Genomic DNA, 25,679 nt, shown 5'->3' on the forward strand with positions numbered 1-25,679 from the left:
TTTAATGTTCCTGAAATGCTCTGGAGATTTATTCAATAAACTCCTTGCTTTCTTGCATTGTTCCTGGCATCAGAAAAGTGAAATTATCCATGGTAGCCTTGAAAGCTTCAATGAGCACATTTTTCTTATTATTGATGAAGGAATGGGATGTCATCTACTTCTTGTATTGATGAAGCATCTGCTTCCAGAACAGAAAATTACCACATTTAAAATTTGCTGTGGCCTGTAATTTTAGAATCAATCAGCTGCTGGAATTCCTAGGAATATCTGTCTGCTGATTTATGATCCCCTGAGAAAATCTTTATGCCAAGTTGACATTGTTGATGCTGTAGTGTTCTTGAATCTGTGAAACCACACCTACTGGCTTGCAAATCATGCTTAACATCTTCTATCACAAACACTTATAAAGCTGCAGAAATTTCTCATAGATTGCTGGTCCACTTAGTGATATACTGTAGTTGTCTGCATTTCTGTTAACATACTGGGGGCCTTTTTCATTTGTTCAGATGGGAATTGTGTAGATAGAATATCCCAGTGAAACTAACATGCCAGAAACCATAGTCATAGCTTCACTTTTTTATGCAGTGGATATTAGACTCATTCATGCTTTAACATTATGCACTAAATACTTCCAATTTTTCAAGGATAAGGTTTTGTGCAAACATTCATTTTCTGCTGTGCACTAAAGAATGCTACAGATCACTTGGAAATTTCTGTTGTATGCTTGCTCAATTTTAAGAAACTATCATGCCAGATTACTCTCTGTAGTTAAAATGCAGAGAGCTCTGGGATCACTATACAGGTAGTCCTCAATTTACAACCATTCATTTAGTGACCAGCATTGAAAAAAGTAACCTATTGCTTGTTTTTAATGACATTTTTAATTACCAAATTGATATTAATGATTATCGAGATTTCATGGAAAATGTTTAAAAAAATTGCCAGGACTATGCAATTCCTGAAAGTGTTCAAAGAGCTAAAAATATTGTCAGAACAATTGCTCTAAGTTCAGCAGAAGCAGAAAGGGTTTTTCCAAAGATGAACATAATATGTTCAGAGAAGAGAAGTCACCTAACTGTTTCTGATATATCAAACACAATAACTATTAGCCTACCTCTAAAGGAATGGAATCCTACTACTTCTGTAAAAAGATGATTAAGGATAAATCACACAGCCGATGATGCTCAGATAAAAGCAAAGAAATTTGCAAGTGAGGCTGCCAATCAAGAAGCAATATGGAAATATCTTAAATAACAGTTTTATTGTTTTGTCAGGTATTATTTAATATTTTTAAATTAATATTTTAAAACCCTTTTTCTATAATCTATAATCTAGTTTGTTTACCTCTTTTATTATGTAAGTATTAAATATACCTTTTTATTTATTTTATTTATCTTTTATTCTTATATAAGTATTAAATATACCTTTTGGTATATCATTTTTTTATGCTTAAAACAGTCATTGGGGCAGAGAACCAGTTGTTAAATTATTTGAATCCCACCACTACATATATTCTCAGTAAATCTGAATTGTGTGCTTTCGGAATTATTTTGTCTTCTGGTTTTTGTGGTTTGCTTATTAGGCCAAATGGAAACTAATTGGATGGAAGTAATTTATCCACCTTTCCACAGGCATTTTCTTTTTCAGCCATTCCTCTCATTAAGGACTTGTCCTGTCCTAATGTAACAATCATACGTGAAGAAGAAATCAAGACAGTCTGTTAATTTCTTTTATTGAATAAAACTCTTGATGGTATAGGCTTAATGTACTTAAATGGTACTATTTTAAAGTGATTGGATATGTCTCTCTAGTCTTGTTCCAGTTAAAAAGATTTTACTAACAGTACTAATGGTACCTATTGTAACTCTAACCGTTAAGATGATAACATCAGCAATTGTGGTACATGTGCTATCTTGTTTAATCTTCTGTGTTTTTTTTTAAAAATGGCACATGACAACTTCATTTTAGATAAACAAGATTTTCTTGTTTTGATATTTTAGAGATGGATAGTATTTCATTATAGTTGGGTTTTAAGTAGGCTAAGGGCTTTTTTACAATGGAGATGTATACCTGTCATGAAGCCATTGTTTGATCATCTTGTAATTAAGCATAACCACTTGAGAATTACTTTGCATTACAAATATGAAATATTATTTTTGTCATTGTAATAATAATGATAATGATGATAATATATAATAGAGTTGGAAGGGACCTTGGAAATCTTCTAGTCCAATCCCTGGTCAGGCAGGAAACCCTATACCATTTCGGACAAATGGCTGTCCACTCTCTTCTTAAAAACTTGCAGTGTTGGAGCATTCACAACTTCTGGAGGCAGGTTGTTCCACTGATTAATTGTTGTAATTGTCAGGAAGTTTCTCCTTAGTTCTAGGTTGCTTCTCTCTTTGGTTAGTTTCCATCCGTTGCTTCTTGTCCTGCTTTCAGGCGCTTTGGAGAATAGCTTGACTCCCTCTTCTTTGTGGCAACCACTGAGATATTGGAACACTGCGATCATGTCACCCCTTCATTAAACTAGACATACCAAATTCCAGCAATTCTATATGTTTTAGAGCAGGGGTCCCCATCCCGCAGTCCATGGACCAGTACTGGGCCGCAGCATGCCAGCAACTGGTCTGCACAAACAAGCAAAGCCCCATCCGTGAGATGTAGGCAGCACACAAAACCACGCACCCTCCAATCCATGGAAAAACCTTTTTCCACAGAACTGGTCCCTGGTGCCCAAAAGGTTGGGGACATCTGTTTTAGACTCCTCTGATCATCTTTGTTGCTCTTCTCTGCACTCTTTCCAGACTCTCAACATCTTTTCTGCACTGTGGTGACCAAAACTGGATGCAGTATTCCAAGTGTGGCCTTACCAAGGCATTATAAAATAGTATTAACACTTCGTGTGATCTTGATTCTATCCCTTTCTTAATGCAGCCTAGCACTGTGTTGGCTTTTTTGACAGCTACATCACACTGCTGGCTCATATTTTAAGTGATTGTCCACTAGGAATCCAAGATCCCTCTCACAATTACTGCTATTGAGCAAGGTACCACCTATACCAGTGATGGTAAACCTTTTAAAGACTGAGTGCCCAAACTGCAACCCAAAACCCACTTATGTATCGTCGGGTACTGGGTGGGTTTGGCCCATTGGGTGGGCATGGCCATTGGTTGGGCATGGCCCATTGGGTGGGCGTGGCTGCGGTGGTAATGGCAGACTGGGTGGGAGTAAAAAGTTCAATCAATTCCAACTTTGCAAGATTTTTTTCCTGCGAGAAGTTGAAATTGATTGATTGAACCTTTTTTTTTTTGCACATGGCGGCGGAGGTCTAAAGCGAAAAGGTTTTATAAAACCCAGCTGAAGGATTGGGACTGGGGCGACGGTGCGCGTGCCCACAGAGAGGGCTCTGCGTGCCACCTGTGGCACACGTGCCATAGGTTCGCCACCACGGACATATACTGTACTTGTGCATTTAGTTTTTCTTGCTTTTTCTTACTTTTTTCACCATTGAATTTCATTTTGTTAGATAGATATTGCAGATTTTTATAGTTTTGTGTGATCCAAAAGAGGACTGTTTCATAGTATATTTACAGCAAAAATGCACCAACATTGGTTTTTTTCATGCTTACTGGAGTTTGAGTAACCTATTCTTGATTATCAGTGAAATCTTGCATAATCTGGTCTTCCAGATAGAACTAATAAGGATTATTGTGTTACGTTAATTGTGAATGGGAAATCTTTAATTGATATGTGTGCTCAGGCTTGCTTTTATGGTCTCTATATGACCATGCTATTGAAAATACAATGGCACAATTATCTATAATTTTTAGGCAGAAAGCAAAACTAAGAAATAGTTGAAGTCCTCAAAGTGTCAGTTATTCAGACATATGAATAAACAAACATAAAGACATGTGTTAGCTATTCTAAAGTTGGAACCAGTGGTGGAATTCAGCCAGTTTGCACCACTTCAGTAGAACTGGTAGCTACTTTTTTGTTGCTGAGGCCCATAATGGACTTCCGGGAGCGGCATCCACACAGAGAACCGGTTGTTCACATATTTGAATCCCATCACTGGTTGGAACTGTATGCTTTTTATATACTGGTTTAATCTGTCTATTCTGATTCTTTGACTATGGAATTCCTGAATGTTCAGAAAATTTCATAGAAAAGAAATTCCACATTCTCTCTAGTTAGTATATCCTTATGCATCCTGTAGAGAGACGCTTCTGAACTATAATTTTTATTTTTCCAGATCAGTTGCTTTGAGCACTCAGTCAACCCCTTTCATATTGCAAGTTAAGTTCTAGTGATAATGTTCTTCCACTGTTTTATTTATAATGTCCTTACTTAAGGACATTATAAATAAATATGGATGGAAACTAATCGAAGAGAGAAGCACCTAGAATGAAGGAGAAATTTCAATAACACTGAGAACAATTAAGCAGTGGAACAGCTTGCCTTCAGGAGTTGTAGATCAGACATGTCAAACACAAGGCCCGGGGGCCGGATCCGGCCCGCGAAGTGGTTTCATGTGGCCCGCGAAGCCATCCTGGAAACAGTGAGGGAACGGCCCCCACTGTCTTGGCCCTGGCCCAGAGACCCTCCTTCTGCCAGAGACCCTCAGATCTGTCCCACTCCTGCCCAGGCCCCCATAGGCACCCTTGATGCGAACGATGTAGAGCTGGCCATGCCCACCCAGTAGGCCACGCCCACCGTGGCCATACCAACCCGGCCCCCTGAGGGCAACCGCAATGCTGATGCAGCCCTCAATGAAATTGAGTTTGACACCCCTGTTGTAGATGCTCCATCACTGGAGGTTTTTAAGAAGAGACTGGACAGTCACTTGTCTGGAATGGTATAGGGTTTCCTGCTTGAGCTGGAAATTGGTCTAGGAAACCTTAAAGGTCCCTTCCAATTCTGTTATTTTGTTATTCTGTTCAGTCTATTTATTTATTTATTTTTATTATTTTAATCCCATTTATATCCCGCCCTTCTCTGAAGACTCAGGGCGGCTTACAATCTAAGCACAAATCAATGTGCTTAGCAATAGCCTTCATTCTATGTATATGCCTGTTTATTAGGGCTTTCGCCCCCCCCAAGTGGCATTATTACAAAGTCAGCTTATTGCCCCCAACAATCTGGGTCCTCATTTTACCTACCTCGGAAGGATGGAAGGCTGAGTCAACCTTGACTTATTTGCTAATAAGTACATTTTTAAAATTTCATGTTTATCTATTCATGTTTTTGGTTTTTATATGAGTCTGCTTCTTCTCTCAGAATTCCTTGATGTAATTTTTCCTTGGCAATTAAAAGTGCACTGTTACCCTTGTGCATTTACATGTGGATTAATAAGTATTTTAAAGGAAAAAGATTAATGTGAAGGTAGTATAATGAAGAAAGTTAACTTCTTCATTGGAAAGAAATATCTCTGCAGGAAAGCAAATAGATGATCTCTTAGAAAGTTTTTGAAATTATTCATCCAAACAGTAGGTCCAGTTATGAAATGGAGGAGGTGGGAAGATAACTGGAAATATAGACAAATTAAATTCTGTTTTGTCACAGATGCACAGGGGCAATCTCTTTGATTAGATAGAAACATCCAGTTAATTAAATGGGAAGAACACAATTTAGGAAAAATAAGTGACACATCATAAGGAACAGTGGTGGTGCAGTAGCTAGAACGCACTGTTGCAGGCTAACTCTGCTTACTGCCAGGAGTTCAATGCTGAGTTCAAGGTGACTCAGCCTTCCATCCTTCTAAGGTTGGTAAAATGAGGACCCAGATTGTTGGAGGCAATAGGCTGACTCTGTAAAGTGCTTAGAGAGGGCTGTAAAGCACTGTGAAGCGGTATATAAGTCTAAGTGCTATTGCTATTTCTGTCACCACAAAATGCTTAAAAATCTATCACAATAGAGGCAATAATGACTATTATCACTGGTTTATCTGTCACATAATTATTGATCTTCTGATTTGGAACATGTTTGCAAATATGTTTGGGATATTAGATTAAAGGATTTCTTATTTATAACTAATTCAAATACTTTCTGGATTTAGATTTAAAAATAGGAATAGAATTGTGTGTGCATGTGCGCGTGTGTGCCCATGTGTGCATATGTGTGTGTATTTGTATCTTTGTGTATATATGTTTAAATTTACTTCCATCATTGACTTGATGCCAAATTGACACATTCTAATTTGTTTCTGGAGTTGCAGATTGTAAAATTATGCATTTTCTTCACTGGAGGATTCCCATCAGAGAGAAACTGCTGTCTAGTATCGCCTAATATCAACTACCATCAATAGTTGATATTGAAAATAGTGAGGCTAGCTTATTTCTAGTCCTTGTTTCACAATTGGGAATTATTATTTGTTACTCCTTTCTAAAAATGATAAAATTCCAAATGTAAACCAAATGTGAACCTGATTTTCTAGGATAATTTTTTAGAATACAAATGAGGAAATTTCACAAAGCAGGTTGAAATGTATTTTTGAGCCTTTAAGTCAAAATGACAAGTTTCCCAGACACAGAAATTTAACTTCACATTGCTTTCAGAGAACTACAACACTGTATTAGCATCTTCTGTTTTCCTAAACATGCTACTTTTCAATAGGGGCCCTCTATATCTTGTGAAGCTGTTGGCATGCTCTGCAAATGTACCCTTTGCTTTGTGCTTAAGGTCATGCCCAGGTACCAGCATCACATTGTGGGAAGATAAAAAATAGATTATCACTTGATGTATCAGTGTTAGTTTTAGCTAATGCAGCAGTGAAATAAATTTTCCTGTTCACTAAATGTCTCACTGAAATTAATGAATGCATATTGTAATTTTATGTTCCTAAATTTTATGTTCCTAAACAATTATTATGGAAAGCCTCTTTTGGTATTTTGAAATCACTACTGATTTTGAATTTAAGGAAATATGTGTGTAGTTTGAAAATACTTAACTAAAGTAGTAATTTAAATTACACTTTCATCTTTGTTCTTGGCAGGATGAGATTTTTTCTGTACCGTCCATTTAAGGGTTTTCAGTAAAAGCAAGGTTTCAAAAGTAACATAATGGCAAGTTCCAGAGAAGTGGACACAATATCTGTGGTATACACAACATAGTAAATATAGTAAACACAACACAAGGCACTGCCAGATACCATAACCAACACAGCATAGGCAGAAAAGTAACATATAGGTGCTGTTGGAAGTGATCCAGCCATAGTTAAGCACCATTTTCTGTCTTGCTTAGTATTGTAAATATAAATATATATGTTCCTATATCTTAACATAATAGAAATTTTGGCTGAATATTTACCCTAATGTATTTTAGTTATTTAAATGTAGAAATTTGAGATTCGGATAAACACATATATACAGAATATTTCTATACTGAGATATAAAAAGTATATTAATATAATAATAATAAGTTGGAAGGGACCTTGGAGGTCATCTAGTCCAACCCCCTGCTCAGTCAGGAAACCCTTATACCATTTCAGGCAAATGGCTGTCCAGTCTCTTCTTAAAAACCTCCAGTGTTGGAGCATTCACCACCTCTGGAGGCAGGTTGTTCCACTGGTTAATTGTTCTAACTGTCAGGAAGTTTCTCCTTAGTTCTAGGTTGCTTCTCTCCTTGATTAGTTTCCATCCGTTGCTTCTTGTCCTGCCTTCGGGTGCTTTGGAGAATAGCTTGGCTCCCTCTTCTTTGTGGCAGCCCCTGAGATATTGGAACACTGCTATCATGTCACCCCTCACCCTTCTCTTCATTAAACTACACATACCCAATTCCAGCAACCGTTCCCTATATGTTTTAGCCTCCAGTCCCCCAATCATCTTTGTTGCTCTTCTCTGTACCCTTTCTAGAATCTCGACATCTTTTTTACATAGTGGTGACCAAAACTGGATGCAGTATTCCAGGTGTGGCCTTACCAAAGCATTGTAAAGTGGTATTACTACTTCACTTGTTTCATCAAGGAATTATTTTTCACATTAATTTATGACATCACAAAGCAAGTTCCTCTCTTACATATTTCTGTATATAAGTATGAAAAGGGTGGAATTTGTGTTGCAATGCATACCTTGCCATTTGCTGTCCCTGTGGTTATTAGTTCCCAATGTTTATATCAGCAGGCCCCAACTTTTCCGGCTCCATAGACCAGCAGTGGTAGCAGGCAGTGATGGTGGTGGTGGTGGATGCTTTTGTGCATGCAACCTAATCCCACACATGTGCAAATGTAGCTTTCCCTGCTCGCCAGTTCAACGCCACAGACCGGGAGTTGGGGACTCCTGGTTTGTGTGATGTTTTTCCCCAGAAGTTGCAGTAGCTTACATCTGAAAGCAATAATATAGAGGATTATCTTGAAAACTTGTGCAATATATTGTTTAAGACAGACATGTCAAACACAAGGCCCGGGGGCCAGATCCGGCCCGCGAAGTGGTTTCATGTGGCCCGCGAAGCCATCCTGGAAACAGTGAGGGAACGGCCCCCACTGCCTTGGCCCTGGTCCAGAGACCCTCCTTCTGCCAGAGACCCTCAGATCTGTCCCACTCCTGCCCAGGCCCACATAGGCACCCTTGATGCCAATGATGTAGAGCTGGCCATGCCCACCCAGTAGACCATACGCACTCCAGCTGTGCCCACTCAGTAGGCCATGCCCACCCTGGCCATACCCACCCGGCCTGCCGAGGGCAATCACAATGCTGATGTGGCCCTCAATGAAATTGAGTTTGACACTCCTGGTTTAAGATATTGGACTGGGACAGTTAGATTCAAGTTCTTCCTTGAATAAGGAACTCATTTTGACCAGTCACGGTCTCAGTCCAATTATTGGGGGTGATATAGTGAGGAGTTTGTCCATGTATACTGTTTTGAGATCTTAGTGAAAAGTTGAGATATAAATGTGATTATAATAGATTAGAATCAATGCATCTGAGAAGGCTGTATGGAGAAATCTCTTTTAATTGGATAATGTTACTGATTTTACATAGCTTGCTGTTTTATGGCTGTCTTGCATGTTGTGGGCAACAAAAGCGTATACCGTGAAATAGAAAATTACAGTTGTACATTGGTATTCTTGAAACATGATGTCTTGCTCTCCCAAGGGAATTTTTCAACAAAAGGTTTATGTTAATTGGTTCAGTACCGGCATATCTGAACCTGCAAAAAATTAATATTCTGTGCTCTCTCTCTCTCTGCTATATATAAATATTAAAAGCGTGCAGCCATGACTTCATATTTTTGTGGCTCCTCTATATATAGTTCTATTGCTGATTTGTTTTCAAATTCCTTCAGGTTATAAAAAAATGATGATCAAAAGAAGATTAAACATCAAACAACATCGCTTTATAATTCTTTACATTTTCTCTTTTCAGCCAGTTTGTTTCTATAATACGAGTCTGGATTTATGTTTTGCATTTTTTTTATGGGATATGAGAAGTATTTGCATTTGGACATAGCCAGAAGGAGTGTAATTAATTCACTTAATTTAAATAATATCAGAGTATGCTTCATGCAAGATTTTTCTAGGAGACTCTTGGAAGAAATGAGAGTATGGTTCCTGCAGGCTGTTCAGTCAACAGTCCTGGCTCTACACAGTTTGTGTAGAGGTTGTTGTTATATTGTATGACTATCAATAATCCCTTCATTTAATAGGTTCCGGGGTAGAAAAAAAATCAGTATAACAAGCAGAGATATTTTCAAGAGGCAATCTTTTGTGAATTTTATTCTATGCTTTTAGTGGGCTATATTTATTGCTTGAGTAATATGATGGTCTGTTATATTAAAATAGCAGTTAAATTCACTGAAAAGCTGTAAAGTGGTATAAAATGGTTATAACTTCCTTAACAATTTGAAGTTGTAGGCAAGAGCAGGATGCAACTTCAAACAAGCAAAAAGCAAACTAAAGAACAATCTTCTTTCTATTATTAACTCTTTCATTTCATTTCATTTAATTCTTTCATTTAAGTGTTAAATCTAATAATTTGTAATTAACAGCTTTGTTATATGCTCTCAGTGCACCTGGGGAAAGAGGGCACTGCTCAAATTCTGGTGCATTGTGAATTTTCTGAATGTAAATCAAAGGCAGTGCCTGCTGCGAATGGCAGCACTGCTAGATAGAAAATGCAGCTCTAATCAAAGCTATTCCCCACCCCTTCTTTCTTTCAGTCCCTTGAGATTTTATTCATTTTTCTCTTTGTTGTTTATCTCCCTCACCAAATTAAAGCAGGAAGATGAAGTGACCACTGTTCAAATGAAGGAACTGGACCACGATGTGCTGGTGCTTAGGAGAGTGTTGTCACAGAGCCCAGCCCCCACATTGGGGAGTGCCGAGAATGATTGGAGGTAAGAGTTTTTCCTTTAGTCTCAGACTCAGCAAGAGTCACGCTGACGCAGAGATCTCAGCAGCTGGCTGAATTCGGGTTGCTGGCGACCAAACTGAGAGGGCAGCCTTGAGGGAATGTCATTTTCATTTGCCATACAGTATGGGAAGTTCGAGACTGAGGATCTTTGACCCTCACATAGAGAAGAAGGACTCTGCTTTGTTTCCAGGCAGAGAACTGCCTTTGCACACATTTGATGTGCCTTATTTTAAATACATTGATGAAGAAGATGAGGAAGATGAATGGAGCAGCCGTTCTCAGTCTTCAACAGAGGATGACTCTGTGGACTCTCTCCTTTCTGACAGATATGTTGTGGTGTCAGGGACACCAGAGAAGATTTTGGAGCATCTCCTGAATGACCTGCACCTAGAAGAAGCACAGGACAAAGACACAGGTACATTATAATAACATCATGCTCACAAAAAGCAGCTTCTCTGTATCCACTCATGTTCTTAGCTAACACAGTTGATCAGCTACTATGCAAATATGTATAATATGGTATTTTTCCTACCAGCATTTTACTTAAAATTAGTATAATTATACAGTGTTTTGGATAATACTATTTCATATGCATAGCGTTCATAGTAACATCTTATTGTGTTAATATAGTGCATCTATATTTAACAATAAAAATAATCAAACTTGAAAATGAAGGGTTTTTTTAATGTTCCATTAACTTTCAGTACCTGTATATATCTTGATAGATAAAAGAAAACAATTTAGCAGTGTGTGCGTGATAATGAGGCAATTGGAAGATAGCAAGCTGAGTTATATAGCTGTAGGGTTTATAAATCAGCAATTATTTAAAGTACTCGAAAGCTACTTGTTTAGTACCAACTGTTTCTTAATTTTTTAGCATTAATAGTTTACCCACATCACATAATGTGCAACAGAATAACCTTCTTTGGTTATTGGCTGCCTTCAGCCAGAGATTGTACTTTTGTTTCAGCCTGGAGCAATTATTATATTGATCAGGCTGCTTGATGTGCAGGTTATTTTTCAGTTTGATCTTCTAGCTCTATTGCTGTCACCAACGCTCTCTCAGTAGTTTATCAAGACCACATGCAATTTATTTACAGTTTTAATTAAAGCAAACTTAGCTGTCCTGAAGCATTCCCTATACAGTTGAAGAATGATTGTGAAATACAGAAAGCTGGAAATGGAATTAATATTTTTATTGTTCTCAAAGGAATGCTGTTTCCCAAATGAGCTTATTAAAAATAAACACATTTGGAAGAATTAAAAAGATTAAAGTATAAATGACATTTACAAATTCTTAGGCATTCCTGAGTCAGGTTTGTCTACTTGCAAATCAGTAGGACATAGTTAGGCATAAGGTATTTGTGCTTACTGCACTATGTAGGTTTTCTAAATTATAAATAGAAGTAAAGACCTAGTGCTTGATTTATTGTACAGTTCACTGATCTATGCCTCTGTGAATAGGGATTAATACTTTGTGCATGGAAACCATGGCTGTGTAATTGCTCTGCTTCCTCAGGCACAATCATAGTAATGTATGTAATTTCTCTAGCATCAAATCATATGCTATATAAAAAGTGGTGGTCCATGTCAGGATTGTCTTAGCTAGGCACCATGAATCCTATTGTGTTTTTAACATTTGAATATTTGTATAGAGTGATCTCTTCTATAGACTCCAGTTAGATCTTATTGAACACATTGGACTCCCCAGTCATTATGCATTGTGCTTGCTTGTTTTTAACATCTGAAAAAAGTACAAATTAATATTTCTCCAGTAATTCATTCTTACTTTCCTGTTCCCTTTCCCATTTCTCAGACTTATTCCAGTGCTCATTAACTGCTAAGCTTGTAAGCCGCCCTGAGTCTTCGGAGAAGGGCGGGATATAAATGGAATTAAAATAAAATGAAAAATAAAATAAAAATAATACTATATGTCCTATTTCCAGATTAAGGTGAAAAATGACTATCTGAGGAAAACTGGCTGCAATGAAATATATTCAGTTGTATATTTCCCGGAACATTTTTGCAAATATCCTTACCTCTCAAAAGGGTTGACAGGCTTGTTGTATGATCAATGTAGCCCTAACAACAACAATAGAACACAAAATTTATGTATTAAAATAAATAGCTGTGGTGGTTGACCTCAGTATATTTGTAGATGCAAATATAACAGGTGTGTGAAAACTTACACGGCACATTTTGATGGTGGTTGCTCTGGAGCAGACATGTCAAACACAAGGCCCGGGGGCCGGATCCGGCCCGCAAAGTGGTTCCATGCGGCCCGCAAAGCCATCCTGGAAAAAGTGAGGGAATGGCCCCCGCTGCCTTGGCCCTGGCCTAGAGACCCTCAGATTTGTCCCACTCCTGCCCAGGCCCCCATAGGCACCCTTGATGCGAACAATGTAGAGCTGGCCACGCCCACCCAGCAGGCCATATGCACTCTAGCCACGCCCACCCTGGCCACACCCACCCAGCCCCCTGAGGGCAACCACAATGCTGATGCGGCCCTCAATGAAATTGAGTTTGACCCCCCTGCTCTGGAGCAATATCCCATATTAGTTATAGTTTCTTCTAATATAGGTAGTCCTTGACTTACAAAAGTTCATTTAGTGACCGTTTGAAATTACGACGACACTGAAAAAAAGAGATAACCACTTTTCACACTTACAACCATTGCATGATGGTCACATAATCGAAATTCACATGCTTGGTAACTGACCCCATATTTATGATGGTTGCAGGTTCCCTGGGTCATGTGATCTCCTTTTGTGACCTTCTGAGAAGCAAAATCAATAAAATACTTATCCAAACTGTTAAGAAAGGACCATAATTTTTTTGCAAGGAACTCTTCTAGTCTTTAGAAGCTGTTTCTTCTTATCAGTGCATGTGTAGACACAGTTACACAGACAGCAAAGATTAATGTGCTTGCAGAAATAGCCAAGAGCAGTTTTCAAAGCAGTTTTAGCAGTCTTGCAAGAGCCACTAATACTCTACAAAGAACGTTTTTAAAGGATTAGAGTTAGCTGACAAAGAATCAAAAGCTGCTGAAAGACTCAACATGTAAGTGTATTAGGCCAACACGAACAGCTATGTTACTGTGATTTGGAAAACATGATAAAATAGTTGACCACTCTACGCTGAAGCCAAACAAATCATTTTATAACATACAGGTAGTCCTCAACTTACAACAATTCATTTAGTGACCATTCAAAGTTACAACAGCATTGAAAAAAGTGACTTATGACAATTTTTCACACTTTATGACCGTTGCAGCATCCCCATGGTCATGTGATTTACATTTGGATGCTTGACAACTGACTCACATTTATGATGGTTGCAGTGTCCCAAGGTCATGTGTGATCACCTTTTGCGACCTTCTGGCAAGCAAAGTCAATGGGGAAGCCAGATTCATTTAACAACCGTGTTACTAACTTAACATCTGCAGTGATTCACTTAACAACTGTGGTGAGATAGGTTGTAAAATGGGGCAAAACTCACTTAACTAATGTCTCACTTAACAACAGATATTTTGGGCTCAGTTGTGATCGTAAGTCAAGGACTACCCTGTACTTCTAAATAAAGGAAGAACATGAAAAGCATTCTTCATTGGTGCTGGGAATACATCCATTCTAGAACCCTCAATCAATAAAGGATCTCCTAAATATTCAAGCATTTGCTAGTGAAATACTAACATTTAGGCAGGTTTCATTTGGATGACAGATCTGAACACGTAAATGACAGCAATAGCATTTAGATTTATATATCACCCCATAGTGCTCTACAGCACTCTTTGGGCAGTTTACAATGTACAAGCATTATTTGCATATTGCCCCCAACAATCTTGCTCCTCATTTTACTGACCTTGGAATAATGGAAGGCTGAGCCGACCTTGAAACCCATCAGGCTCAACTCCAGGCTGTGGGCAGAGTTTGCTTGCAATATTATACTTTACAGTTTAAACACTGTGCCACCAGGGCTCCTAAATGATGATCTGGATGCAACTGCTGAGAAGGTATTAGAAGGCATTCTTCAGGCCCCTTTGGCTATTTAAGTTCAGAGAAGTCAGCCATTGTTGTTCCTTTTGGATTAACTGTTTTATGCCTACTCTTACATTCTTTCTCTTCTTATGCTGCATGGGAAAGAACCTAACTACTGATCACACAAAATGTTATCTGATTATTTCCTGACAGCCTGATGATGTTTTTGAAGCATTTTGTCTTTTTGTGTTTTACAGTGATTTATTCAGTTTGAGCTTTACCTTATATAGCAAATGAGTGCATACAATATATACGGTAGTAAACTTAAGGCAGAGTTCTAGCACCCGTTGGGAGCCTTTTAGCCTTTTAGCTCAATATTTATACTCTAAATATTTATATCTCCTAAAAGGAAAGATTTGTGCAATATTTTACATGCTTTAATTCTATAGGCAAATTCATAGTGTTTCACTAGCAAATTGATGACTAAGATATAGAAAGTCCATAAAAAGTTAAGATTTGTTCACATCCTTAACTCATTTTTAGCTGTTTTGATAGATGGTGCTTTTCTAAGGCCTTGGGTAAAAGTCATTCATTGTGTGGACCCCAAGGTTTAATTACAAATATTAAACATTAGAAAATCCAAATAAACTGTCATTAAGTAATTAAAGTCTACTGTTTCAAATACATGCTTTGAAAAAAAAATGGAGAGTCTTTGCTATTCCTTGATCACTGTACTTATATGCATGACATTAAATTTACTCATCGTAAGAAATAAAAAGGAAGAGGATTAGAGATTGATGTAAACTAGCTGCCACATGAATCTATAGTTGGCTTAATAAATTGTAGACATCCACTTACCCAAATGGATTCTAAAGCACCTTTTTGTGTTTGAATCTAAAGCGCTAATGAAAAACCTGTCACTGCTGATTTCATTTGGAAGAGAAAAAGCTTGAAGTCTTAGATGAAAGGAGTTGAAGTTTTTCATAACCTTGCTGTGTTTTATCAGATACAACCAGTTATAGTACTAGAAGAATAATGTACTGTATATCATCTTTAATTCAAATCAAGGGAATCTTTTTATAATATTTAATACTAAGTAAGTTTCTTATAAGATACAGCAGATTTATCTAAAAAATCTTTCAGGAAATTATTTCAGCTTTGAATTTGATAAATTATATGAGATAAGGTATTTTGTTTAAATTTGTTTTAGCAAACATACAGGACCATGATCTGTGATTGGTATTACACCCCCACTAAGATTAGTTCTCTAAATAATAATATTTTAAAATGGTTGTAGTGAAGTAGTAGGCAAATTAGTACATATCTTCATTTTTTAAGAAATCAGAATAGCGAATCCTATTAGTTTGTTGAACAAATTATATAAACTGATGCCAGGTAAAAGAAATTAAATAATTTTCTATTAACTGCTATATTTATTATCACACACAAAAAATAACCAAATCTTTTGCATCAGTGATAATTGAGAAATTACTTAGACTGAGATATAACACAACAACAAAGAAGTTTGTAGTATCCTATGGATAGGATAATTTTCTTTGGATGTGGTCACAATCTCCTAGCTATATTGTCAAGGATTTTTCTTATCAATTATTTTTTCTTAATCTGTCCAGGTTAAAGTTTGGGTAAAAAAAATATTTGAAAATGGATAATGTTGATATTTCTGCTTATTTGTGAACTTGTATTTCCCTTTATTTGTGAATGTACATATCACAAGTTTCTGGGTTTTTTCCCCCTTTTATTTATTTGCATCTTGCCCTTATTATTTTTACAAATAACTCAAGGTGGAGAACTTACCTAACACTCCTTCCTCCTCCAGTTTTCCCCACAATAAACCTGTGAGGTAGGTTGAGTTGGGCTGAGAGAGAGGGACTGGCCCAACATTCTCCAGCTAGCTTGCATAGCTAAAGCAGGATTAGAATTCATGGTCTTCCACTTTCTAGTCTTGTGCCTTGACCCAAATCTTTTGGGCACCAGGGACTGGTTCCGTGGAGAAAGGTTTTTCCACGGACTGGAGAGTGCATGGTTTTGTGTGCTGCCTGCATCCCGCGGATGGGACTTTGCTGGTTTGTGTGTACCAGTTGCTGGCATGCTGTGGCCCGGTACTGGTCCATAGACCAAGGATTGCGGACCCCTGCCTTAACCACTAAACCAAACTGGCTCTCTCATTACTTTTGTTTTCCTTCCAGTTACCTTCTTTGGATAATTGCAAGTATTCAGGGTGATTTAAAAAGGGATAAAGGAAAAAAACATGTTTATATGCTCATTGAGTGGGCATTGAACTGACCTAGGCAGTTCGGTGTGAAGCTTTTGGTGCTGTCTGAGCTTGGTTGTTTGCTAGCATGCATTTCGTTATCCAACATCATCAGACAGTTGTTATTTAGTTGGTAATAAATTGTCTGCAAGCAAACATCCAAGTTCAGACTGTACCAAAAGCTCATAATTCAACTCCGAGCTGCAGATATTTATCTTTTCTATTGGAACTGTTCAATGTATTGTGATTGTCACACTGGATCACACTGTAGGTTGATTAGTTCTGGCACTGACTGAATAAAGAAATGCTTCAATTTCATTGAGTACATGGCAACTCTGAACCAAGCCGATGTCATTTGCCAGAAAGGGAATCTTAATAATTTACAGCATCATAGTGCGTATATAGAATTCCACTCTTGATATTTATCTTTCAATCTGATTATACCTTCTTTTGCAATTCCCATGGTATTTTTAGGGAACTGGATGCTAAAGTAAATTGCACTTCAGTTCTTTTAATCATCTTGTGTTATATGAATATGCTTTATTTCCGAGCTGCAGCTTTATTCCAATACATTGATGTATATTTTATATACATAAGCAAACTGGGCCAGAGACTGTGGGATTTTAAATTGGTACATTAGATATATAGGCGCCCACAAATTTAATTCAAAATATATTCAAAATGTGGAGGCATTTAGGAGGTTAGGAGATTGCTGCATCTATTCAGAAGTAGAGTTTTGTTTTTTAAATTCTGTGCCTTTGAATGAACTATTTGGTGCCAATTTATCAGGACTGTGCAAATCCTTTAAAATAGCTATGCCTTTTCCACACAACTATTTTAAATACTACATGCCCATATAGAGTGTCATGTGATCTGAAATATTTATTTTAAAGGATTTGCTCGGATAGTAGTATTGCTGATTGAATGTAATAGCAGAATTGTAATCTTTATTATACTTATCCAAATACTAGGTGAAATTCTCTGCCTAATTTTATAGATAATAAGACTGCACTTGTGCTATTAAAAAGTTTGTGTGTCATCAGTAAAAATTTAAGGTTAAAAGAGAACTTTAATAAATTGGTCCTTATTTTTGCTTCTGACTTTGCCAATAATGTGGTAATATGACTTATCTTAATAGCATCAATCTTATCCAGGTTCTGATTATGCTGAGTTTGAAGTTCTTCCATAAAGAATAGAAATCTTTCTTTTCTTTTCATTTTGTTTTATATAGTGTTATTAATTAAACTGTGTGCTTATATATTTAATTTAGTTATTATAATCACTGATTACAGAGTTCTCTTGGTTTGAGACGTATATGAAATTTGACAAATATTGCAATTTAATCCAAATATATTAAAACAATTATGAGCCTATCTAAATCTCTGTGTGTGAGTTGCATATGTGAATTAAAAATGTATTCAGTTTGATGACATTTTTGAAATTTCGTATTTCTTAAAATATTAAATGATTGTTAGTAAACTTATGTGGAGAAAAATCCAATTATCTTTTTTGGGACAGTATTGTCATTCTGTCAGCATTTTATAGATAAAGGTTGGTTTCAATCTGGTTTTCAGAGATGCATGCATTCACATCTATAGTCCACAAATTGCACTGAAATGTGTATTGATACTGTAATGACCAAAACCCAAATTATTTATCTATTATCAATATATAGTTTCATCCAGATGTATTGAGGGGAGTCACTGTAGATTATTAATATAAAGAGTTCCATAATAGTCTCGTACTAGAGTGCAGATTTGGACTGGTTTGAAGTCTGCTGTTGTAAGGCTATTTCAAATAGAATAGATGTGCAGGATAACTGAGTACAGATAGTCCACAACCTACGACCACATTTGAACCCAAAATTTATGCTGCTGAGACATTTGTTAAGTGAGTCTTGCCCCATTTTACAACATTTTGCCACATTTGTTAAGTGAATCACTGCAGTTGTTAAATTAGTAACACAGTTGTTAAGTGAATCTGGTTTCCCTATTGACTTTGCTTGTCAGAAGGTCGCAAAAGGTGATCATATGATCCTGGGATACAGCAACAGTCATAAATGTGAATCAGTTGTCAAGTATCCAAATGTAAATTACATGACCATGGGGATGCTGCAATGGTCGTAAGTTATTTTTTTTGTGCTGTTGTAACTCTGAATAGTCACTAAGCAAATTGTTGTAAGTCAAGAACTACCTGAATAAGAATTTCAAAATAATTGTGTTCTGCTTTCTTTGCATCTTCTTAACAACACCGTGGAAATATCCAAAGGTAATGGAAAATGGATATAATAAAAGAAGTAAGCTAAAAAATTGTAAATGTCACGATGATGGTCCTTTAGATTACAAAAATGTTAGAATGGCCCTCAGAGCGGTGGGGCCTCAAAATAAAGGTGATTGAAAAATTCATTTGAGACATTTAGGAGGATTGGAATATTGCATCTTCCATATCAGGTCAATTGCCTTGAAGTTGTCATTGCCTCTTTCTAAAGCACTTAATTAAACATTTGAAGGGGAAATTGCTCTGGTCAATTAAAAGAATGCTATTCCCCGTGATTCTTGATCCTTTACTTTTTGGTGATATTGCAATTAACCAGAGATAGTTGAACATTAACATGGCACTCCCACTGAAAAGTTCTGGCTATGTGTACAAGTACAATTGTCTTTGTTAATTAAAACAAATTTGCTGGTATGATATAAGACCTTCATTTATATATTTTAAAGTTCCTGTGCTTAAAATACTGCATGAACTGTTTTAAGAGAGAAATCATTGGAAAAGAGATATGCTTTGTTTGAAATTCAACATATATATATATAGCTGTTTATATTAATCACCATTCCAAGTTGGAGCAAGTTGCATGTATAAATAGAACAGTCTCTTTTCATCTTTCCACTATTTATAGATGGTGATTGAGAATTTTCAAACCTGCAAGGAATCTTTTTGGGCTTTGAAAAGGCCAGCTTACTTCACTCATCATATATAAAAATACTGCAGGATATAAGAATAATGAATACACTAAATAACAGAACAAAACCTTTAGTTTTAAGCAGAGAATACAATTCAGTTACTGTCTTCATTGTGCGATTTGTTTCAATGTTTCCAGTATTTTCTGTACTCAAAGGTTTTTAGAACAAAGATTTTCTTGTTTCTGATGTTTCTGTGAAAAATAAAAAGACTATATTCATTTCCGTCCCAAAGCATGTGAAAGATGACAAAGTTAAAAAAAGCATCCCTTTGCAATGTTACCAACCATTTCTTCCATCTGAAAATGTCTATACATAGGTTTTAAATAGGTTTTAAATTTAACCACCTTTTTACAAATCATTTTCTCAATTTTGTCACTCAGTTGGAGATAAAATATTTTCTAATACACACATACACATATCACCAAATCTTTTTTTTTGTTGTTGTTGAGTTAGCATACACAAATATAACCGTATGCTTTTCAAACCTATGTTCTGGTTTATATTGTTCAAAGTGAGTAATCATCAACAAAATTCTCAGATTGCTCAAAAGTTTAATAATTCAATAAAGTTATGATTTCTTTCTTGGTTTATGTAGCCTTATCATCAGAATTTGGACTGATATATTGGCTATATTACTGTCTATTTATTAAATGCATTGCCTGCCTTGTTTTGAAATGACTCCATAGAGGCAGAACTGGAATTTCAGTCCCTTTTTTGTTTTAATCTTTTAGAGTTAAAGTGTTAAATGAAATAGATCCATTAAGTTTATTTTATTTTGGACTTTCTTTAAAAAAAAGACATAAAACTGTTCTGTTATATTTTGGAAGCTTGCTACCGAGCTTTGTTGGCATGAGTTTTGGGGATTCCAGGACTGTAAAAATAGAGCAGGAGTTTGCAATCATGTTGCAATTTTGCTCTTTTTGGTTTAAGGATTGGTAGCATATAGCAAGACTGTATATCCTTTTTCTTGTAAGGTTTCTTGTACTTTTTTTTTTTTTTTACCAATCATTATTTTAGATTGTTACTAGTTCTGGTGAAAAAATTCAAAATCCCATTTCTGCTGTCTTTTGATCTGTGTGGCCCTTCAGATGCAACAATTTTTACTCCAGACTATGAAATAAATACATGTCTTGTTCACAAATGACTAACTGCAATATATCAATTTTAAAGATTTGGTGAAATTAAATCACAACATGTATTTCTGAATTAAGTATGAATTATCTGAATTATCAATTGTATAAGCAATACTTCTAAGTAAACTTCACACAGTGGCACATACCAGAGATCCTAACTCTTTAAAGATAGAAATGTAACTTGACTGACATAAGAATAAAAGAGTTCTTTCATGAAGGTGTAGCATTGATCAATTGCTTAGAGCAGATGGCTGAAGGGAACAATGAAGAGTGCATAGTGGGGTTTTTTTCACAATAATACTGTGCTTTTTCTTTCTGAAATTGTAGTTCTAACAGTTGTGAATTGTCTCTGGCTACTAAAATTTATCTTGCTTACGTCTCTGAGCATTACCATTATACAGTAAGAAAGTACATTTATTTTATTATTCCCTTTAGTGCAGTATCATCATCAGCCGGCAATTTAAATTGTCACTGTATTCTTATCTACAAATAAATATTTTATTATACTTCCATATTTCTAAAGGTTATTCTGAAAATTATGCATTAGTATGCACCATTTGCATTTATGTGGCTTACCATTTCACGTCGTTGATAATAATTGAATTTCAGATACTTTCATTTAAAGCAGAAAATAAACTAAAATAGAAATAAGACCTTTTAAAACAAAACAAAAATTCCTGTTGTTTTCTTTTCTAACATTTGCTTAGATACTGGTAGGAAGAGAATCATTATATTGGAAGATAGCTCTGCAGACAAAGATGGTGAATGAAAGAACATTAAAGAGCAAAAAAACAAAAAACTTCAGAGGACATTTAGCTAAGAAATATATATTTTTTAAAAAGCCATCCTTGCCTGATTCATTCTCTCTCTCTCTCTCTCTCTCTCTCTCTCTCTGTGTGTGTGTGTGTCTTTATTTCTGTATCTCTCGTATAGTTGTCGATCTTACAAAAAGCTACTCTAGCCAGATTATCACCATCTTGAGACTTTAATATATTCTTATTGAAAACTTCAAGTAAATAAGAAAGAATGAAAAGAAAGGAACACAAAAGTAGAACTGGGTGAATAAAAATGGATTTAGAAGTTCTAGTTTTTCAAGATTTCATTAAATGATTATTAAAAAAAACCCCATTAAGTTCATTAAACCTGTCTACATTGAATGCAAATATGTAGTAGGAAACAATATATTAAATTCTATTCATACTATATAAGACATCTGTTCTAATTTTAAAAAAAATCTTCCATAATTGATACATTAAAACTTTATGCTGAGAGAATTCTAAATGGTAGACTTGGTACAAAATACATCTGAATATAATTTAAACATTTCTGTGTTTGTTTGTGTCTGTTATAGAATAATCACACATGAATGGTTGTGAACCTAATCTGCTGCTCAGTGATGGGGTTTTACTGGAAAGTGGACCTTGCGTGTACAATGACTAGGAACAGCAAAGGACCTCCCCTTCGTTTTACTAGGTCTGGGTCATCATCCTGAATTGGGCTTCTGCATCCTGCCAGAAGCCCTCAAGGGACCTTGGAAGGCGGAGAATGGGGACAAGGTTTTTACTGGGGATCTCTGACTACTGTTATGCTTTTTATTGTTACTTTAAAATGAGAAGCAATACTCTGTACCAGAAGAAGAAACTCAAAGATCCCAGAGCTGTTTGTGGCAGCACTTTGATATGGTGCCAAGAGTGTATAACTGTTCCCTTCGTCTGCCCCATCTGATTGTGAACCTGTATAGCTTAAGCTAAAACAAAGAACCAGGGGAAGTGCAAGGAGATGTATATAGCCCCTAAGTCTGCCCCAGACTTAGAGTAACAAGTTTCAGTCCCATAAGCATCACATTTCCTGTCAACCTAAGAATGGATTTGCTGTTGCTGCCTTTCGTTTTGTTTGGTTTTGGGGGCTCTCTAAACTTGATTATTTACTTGCAGACATTTCATTACCAGGCTAGATAATTTCACCAGTGTGAGGCAGAGTAGGGTTTGTTGCCTATTCACTTATAGTAACTGGCCTTGCCACTTTTGGTAGGGATATGATTTCCTTCTGGATGTTTCCTTGATTAGGTTATTACTTCCTCCCTGATTGTTCATTTAGTGTTATTTCTTCCTTCTCTGGATATTGGCTACTAAAGGGCATATAGTCTAGGCCACGGGGGTTAAACTCGTGACGTCACGTGATGTGTTGCTATGTATTGTGACTTTTTTTCCATTGCTGGCAATGGGGTAGGCGCGGTTTTGGTGTGACGCATCTGGCCTGTGGGCCGGCAGTTTGACACCCCTGGTCTAGGCTGTTATTCCCTTCCTAAGCTTTTGGTTCTGTCTTTTAAATAGTAGTATGTAAAAAGGTTTGTTTCTGTGTGTCCACTGATACCTGTTTTGTCTGAAAGCTAAGCTACCACAAATTCCTTAGCAGTTTTAGATTTGGCTTGATCTATAAATTTCTGGTTGAAACTGTAGTTGAGCCCCTATGTTGCAGAAATGGAGTTTGCATTGTTTTGCTGTTGCCAGATAATGTTTATGGATACAGTCTTGGCAGTCTTCTACCTTTCTGTCCTATGTAGTGATTGTTACAGTATTACATTGTTACATTGAATGGGGGAAATGACTCCTGTTTTTTCTTCTTTGAGATTGGGTTTCTGTATTTCTTAAGGCATAAGTAATATTCTTGTTTCAGTACTATGTGCAAGTGGATGAAAATATAGATTGAAATGTAGGTAAGAGCATCCTTCTTCAAAAAATTTTCTTCCTTTCCTTTCCTTCTGAGAATCACTCCCACTTATTGGAAGGGAACATGACTTTCTCTTTCAAAATGCTAATTAAGAAAACCTGAAAGTTAAACCTCCTGAGGTCTTATTATCCAGCCAATTTCACGCATGCATGTTGAGTTCAGTTGAAACAGGAATGTGCAAATTGATGTAGAAATTGGAACCATGGAGTTTCATGGCTACAATGTAGGCTACTTTCCATTTGAACAGTGACTGCCTTTTCATTCTTTAAACTAGAAACCTCTCTTTGAAATCAGTAGGATTGGTGAGGCTGTGAAAATAGCACAGGCTTAATGCATTTTTTCTTATCTATTATCAAATTTTAAATTTTGCTGATTGAAATAGTTCGATGGGATATACAGGTACATTGCAATCATCAATTGGTTTCATTTTGATTAGATAGATAAATAACATATATGCTGGCCAGACAGCAGCCAATATAAACCATTAGTAAATGGTTGATTTTTTTATCTTAGGAGCAACAAAAATTTGAGATTTCACTTGAAAAATAGTTTTTATTCTTGCAGCATATGTGACCAAAAATTGATTCATATATATATTTCTTAAAAAACATACGGTGTAGGACTTAACTCTATCTCCATTTTCCAATGCTGAGGACCTAATCCAGATCAGATCCCTTTCCCTTCCCTTCTTAATAGTGTTTATTATAGCCTACAAAGGTCTTTGGTCTGATGAATTGATCCATTTGATCTGTTCCTGCTATTAATGTTTGTTTAATTGTTTATTGTAAAGACCACCATTGGTATGCACATACTGTTTTATATTTAATGACTATTCTACTTGTACAGATAGTCCTTGACTAACAGTTATTCATTAGTGATTGTTCAAAATTACAATGGCATTCAAAAAATAACTTACAACTATTCCTCACGCTTAATGATCATTGAAGCATCCCCATGATTATGTGATCAAAATTTGGGTGCTTGGCAACCAGTATGTATTTATGACTGTGGCAGCATTCTGAAATCATGTGATCTCCATTTGTAACCTTTTCCAGCTAGCTTGTGACAAGCAAAGTCAATGGGGGAAGCCAGATTCGCTTAACAACAACTTTACTGCAGTGATTCACTTAACAACCATGGCAAAAAGGTTGTAAAATTAGGTGTGAGTCACTAAACAACCACCTTGCTTAGCAACCAAAATTTTGATCTCAATTGTGGTCATAACTTGGGGACTACCTGTATTTTCAATTTTGGTCAACACAAATTAGAATACACAATATAGGTGTAATCAAGCCAACAGTATACTTTACGGTTAATAACTTAGAAAGTAAAACTACGTAGAAAGAAAAGTCTTCATCATTGTTCCATCCAAGCCAGGGACAAACAACATGGAGACTGCTTTGGGAAGAGGGTTACAGTTTATTGCAGAAGAAAGCCAGACAGCAAGATGGATCCAGGAGAAAAAGGACTGAGCACATATGGGGTGTGGGTTTTTATACCCCCTGGACTCTATTGTTTGGTTATTTCCTGTTTCAGGCTTTGTATTTCCTGTGTCACATATTCAAGATTCCTAGAAAGGTGTGCCTTTCTAGGAATCTTGCTGGTTGTACTCCCAGCCCCTGCCTCCCTGGGGCTGGAGTATGTAGATATTAAGTCTTTCTCTTCCCAAGCCCCTGGCTCCAACCTTCTTGATGGCTCACATTTGCATGTCTATAGAACTGGTTTTCTGCTTGGGTGGGAAGGAGACCTGAGACAATTAAGAAAACTGAGCATGCTTTCCTGGTTCTTCAATTTCTTTTTAGGAAATATATTTTTCTGCCCTTTTAATATTTCCTTCTCTGGGGAGCTAACTTCCTTCAAATATTTTGGAAAGTTAAGATATTTAAGAGTAAATTTGGAATGTGGGTATGATGGATGCAAAGAAAGTTTGCTGGAAAGGTAAAGAGTAACAGAATTTTGTTAATATAAGCTAGATTTAGCTGTATTTTAATCTCATCTTTAATTTCTTTGGCTTTCTATTCTTCCTAACTTTCTGTGCTTTAAATAACTTTGTTAGTTGAAAAGGAATAGGATATTTTTTTATGTTTTCAGAAGTATGGATACAATTGGGATTTTATTTTATTTCAATGGTGTTAAAATATGGATTATGCTATGACTTCTAGGTATTTTTCATTCAATGTGGCTAGAAATTCTATTGATTTTCAGCAATCAAAATACCTAATTTTCACAAGAGAGCCAGTCTGATGTTGTGCTTA

The 25,679-nt window shown here is 36.3% G+C and overlaps 1 protein-coding gene across 1 annotated transcript in view; it reads left to right on the forward strand.

The window, feature by feature from the left end:
* RAPGEF5 (Rap guanine nucleotide exchange factor 5) overlaps positions 1–25,679 on the forward strand; it is a gene marked incomplete at its 5' end in the record, with an annotated part of 119,272 nt that overhangs the window by 61,705 nt on the left and 31,888 nt on the right. The window contains 2 exons of the mRNA XM_083376175.1: positions 10,214–10,332; positions 10,676–10,764. Coding sequence (XP_083232301.1) covers positions 10,214–10,332; positions 10,676–10,764 — 208 coding nt within the window. The remainder of the gene's footprint in view (positions 1–10,213; positions 10,333–10,675; positions 10,765–25,679) is intronic.

The sequence above is a fragment of the Vipera ursinii genome (genome assembly GCF_947247035.1).
Source record: "Vipera ursinii genome assembly, chromosome: Z".
NCBI lineage: Eukaryota > Metazoa > Chordata > Lepidosauria > Squamata > Viperidae > Vipera > Vipera ursinii.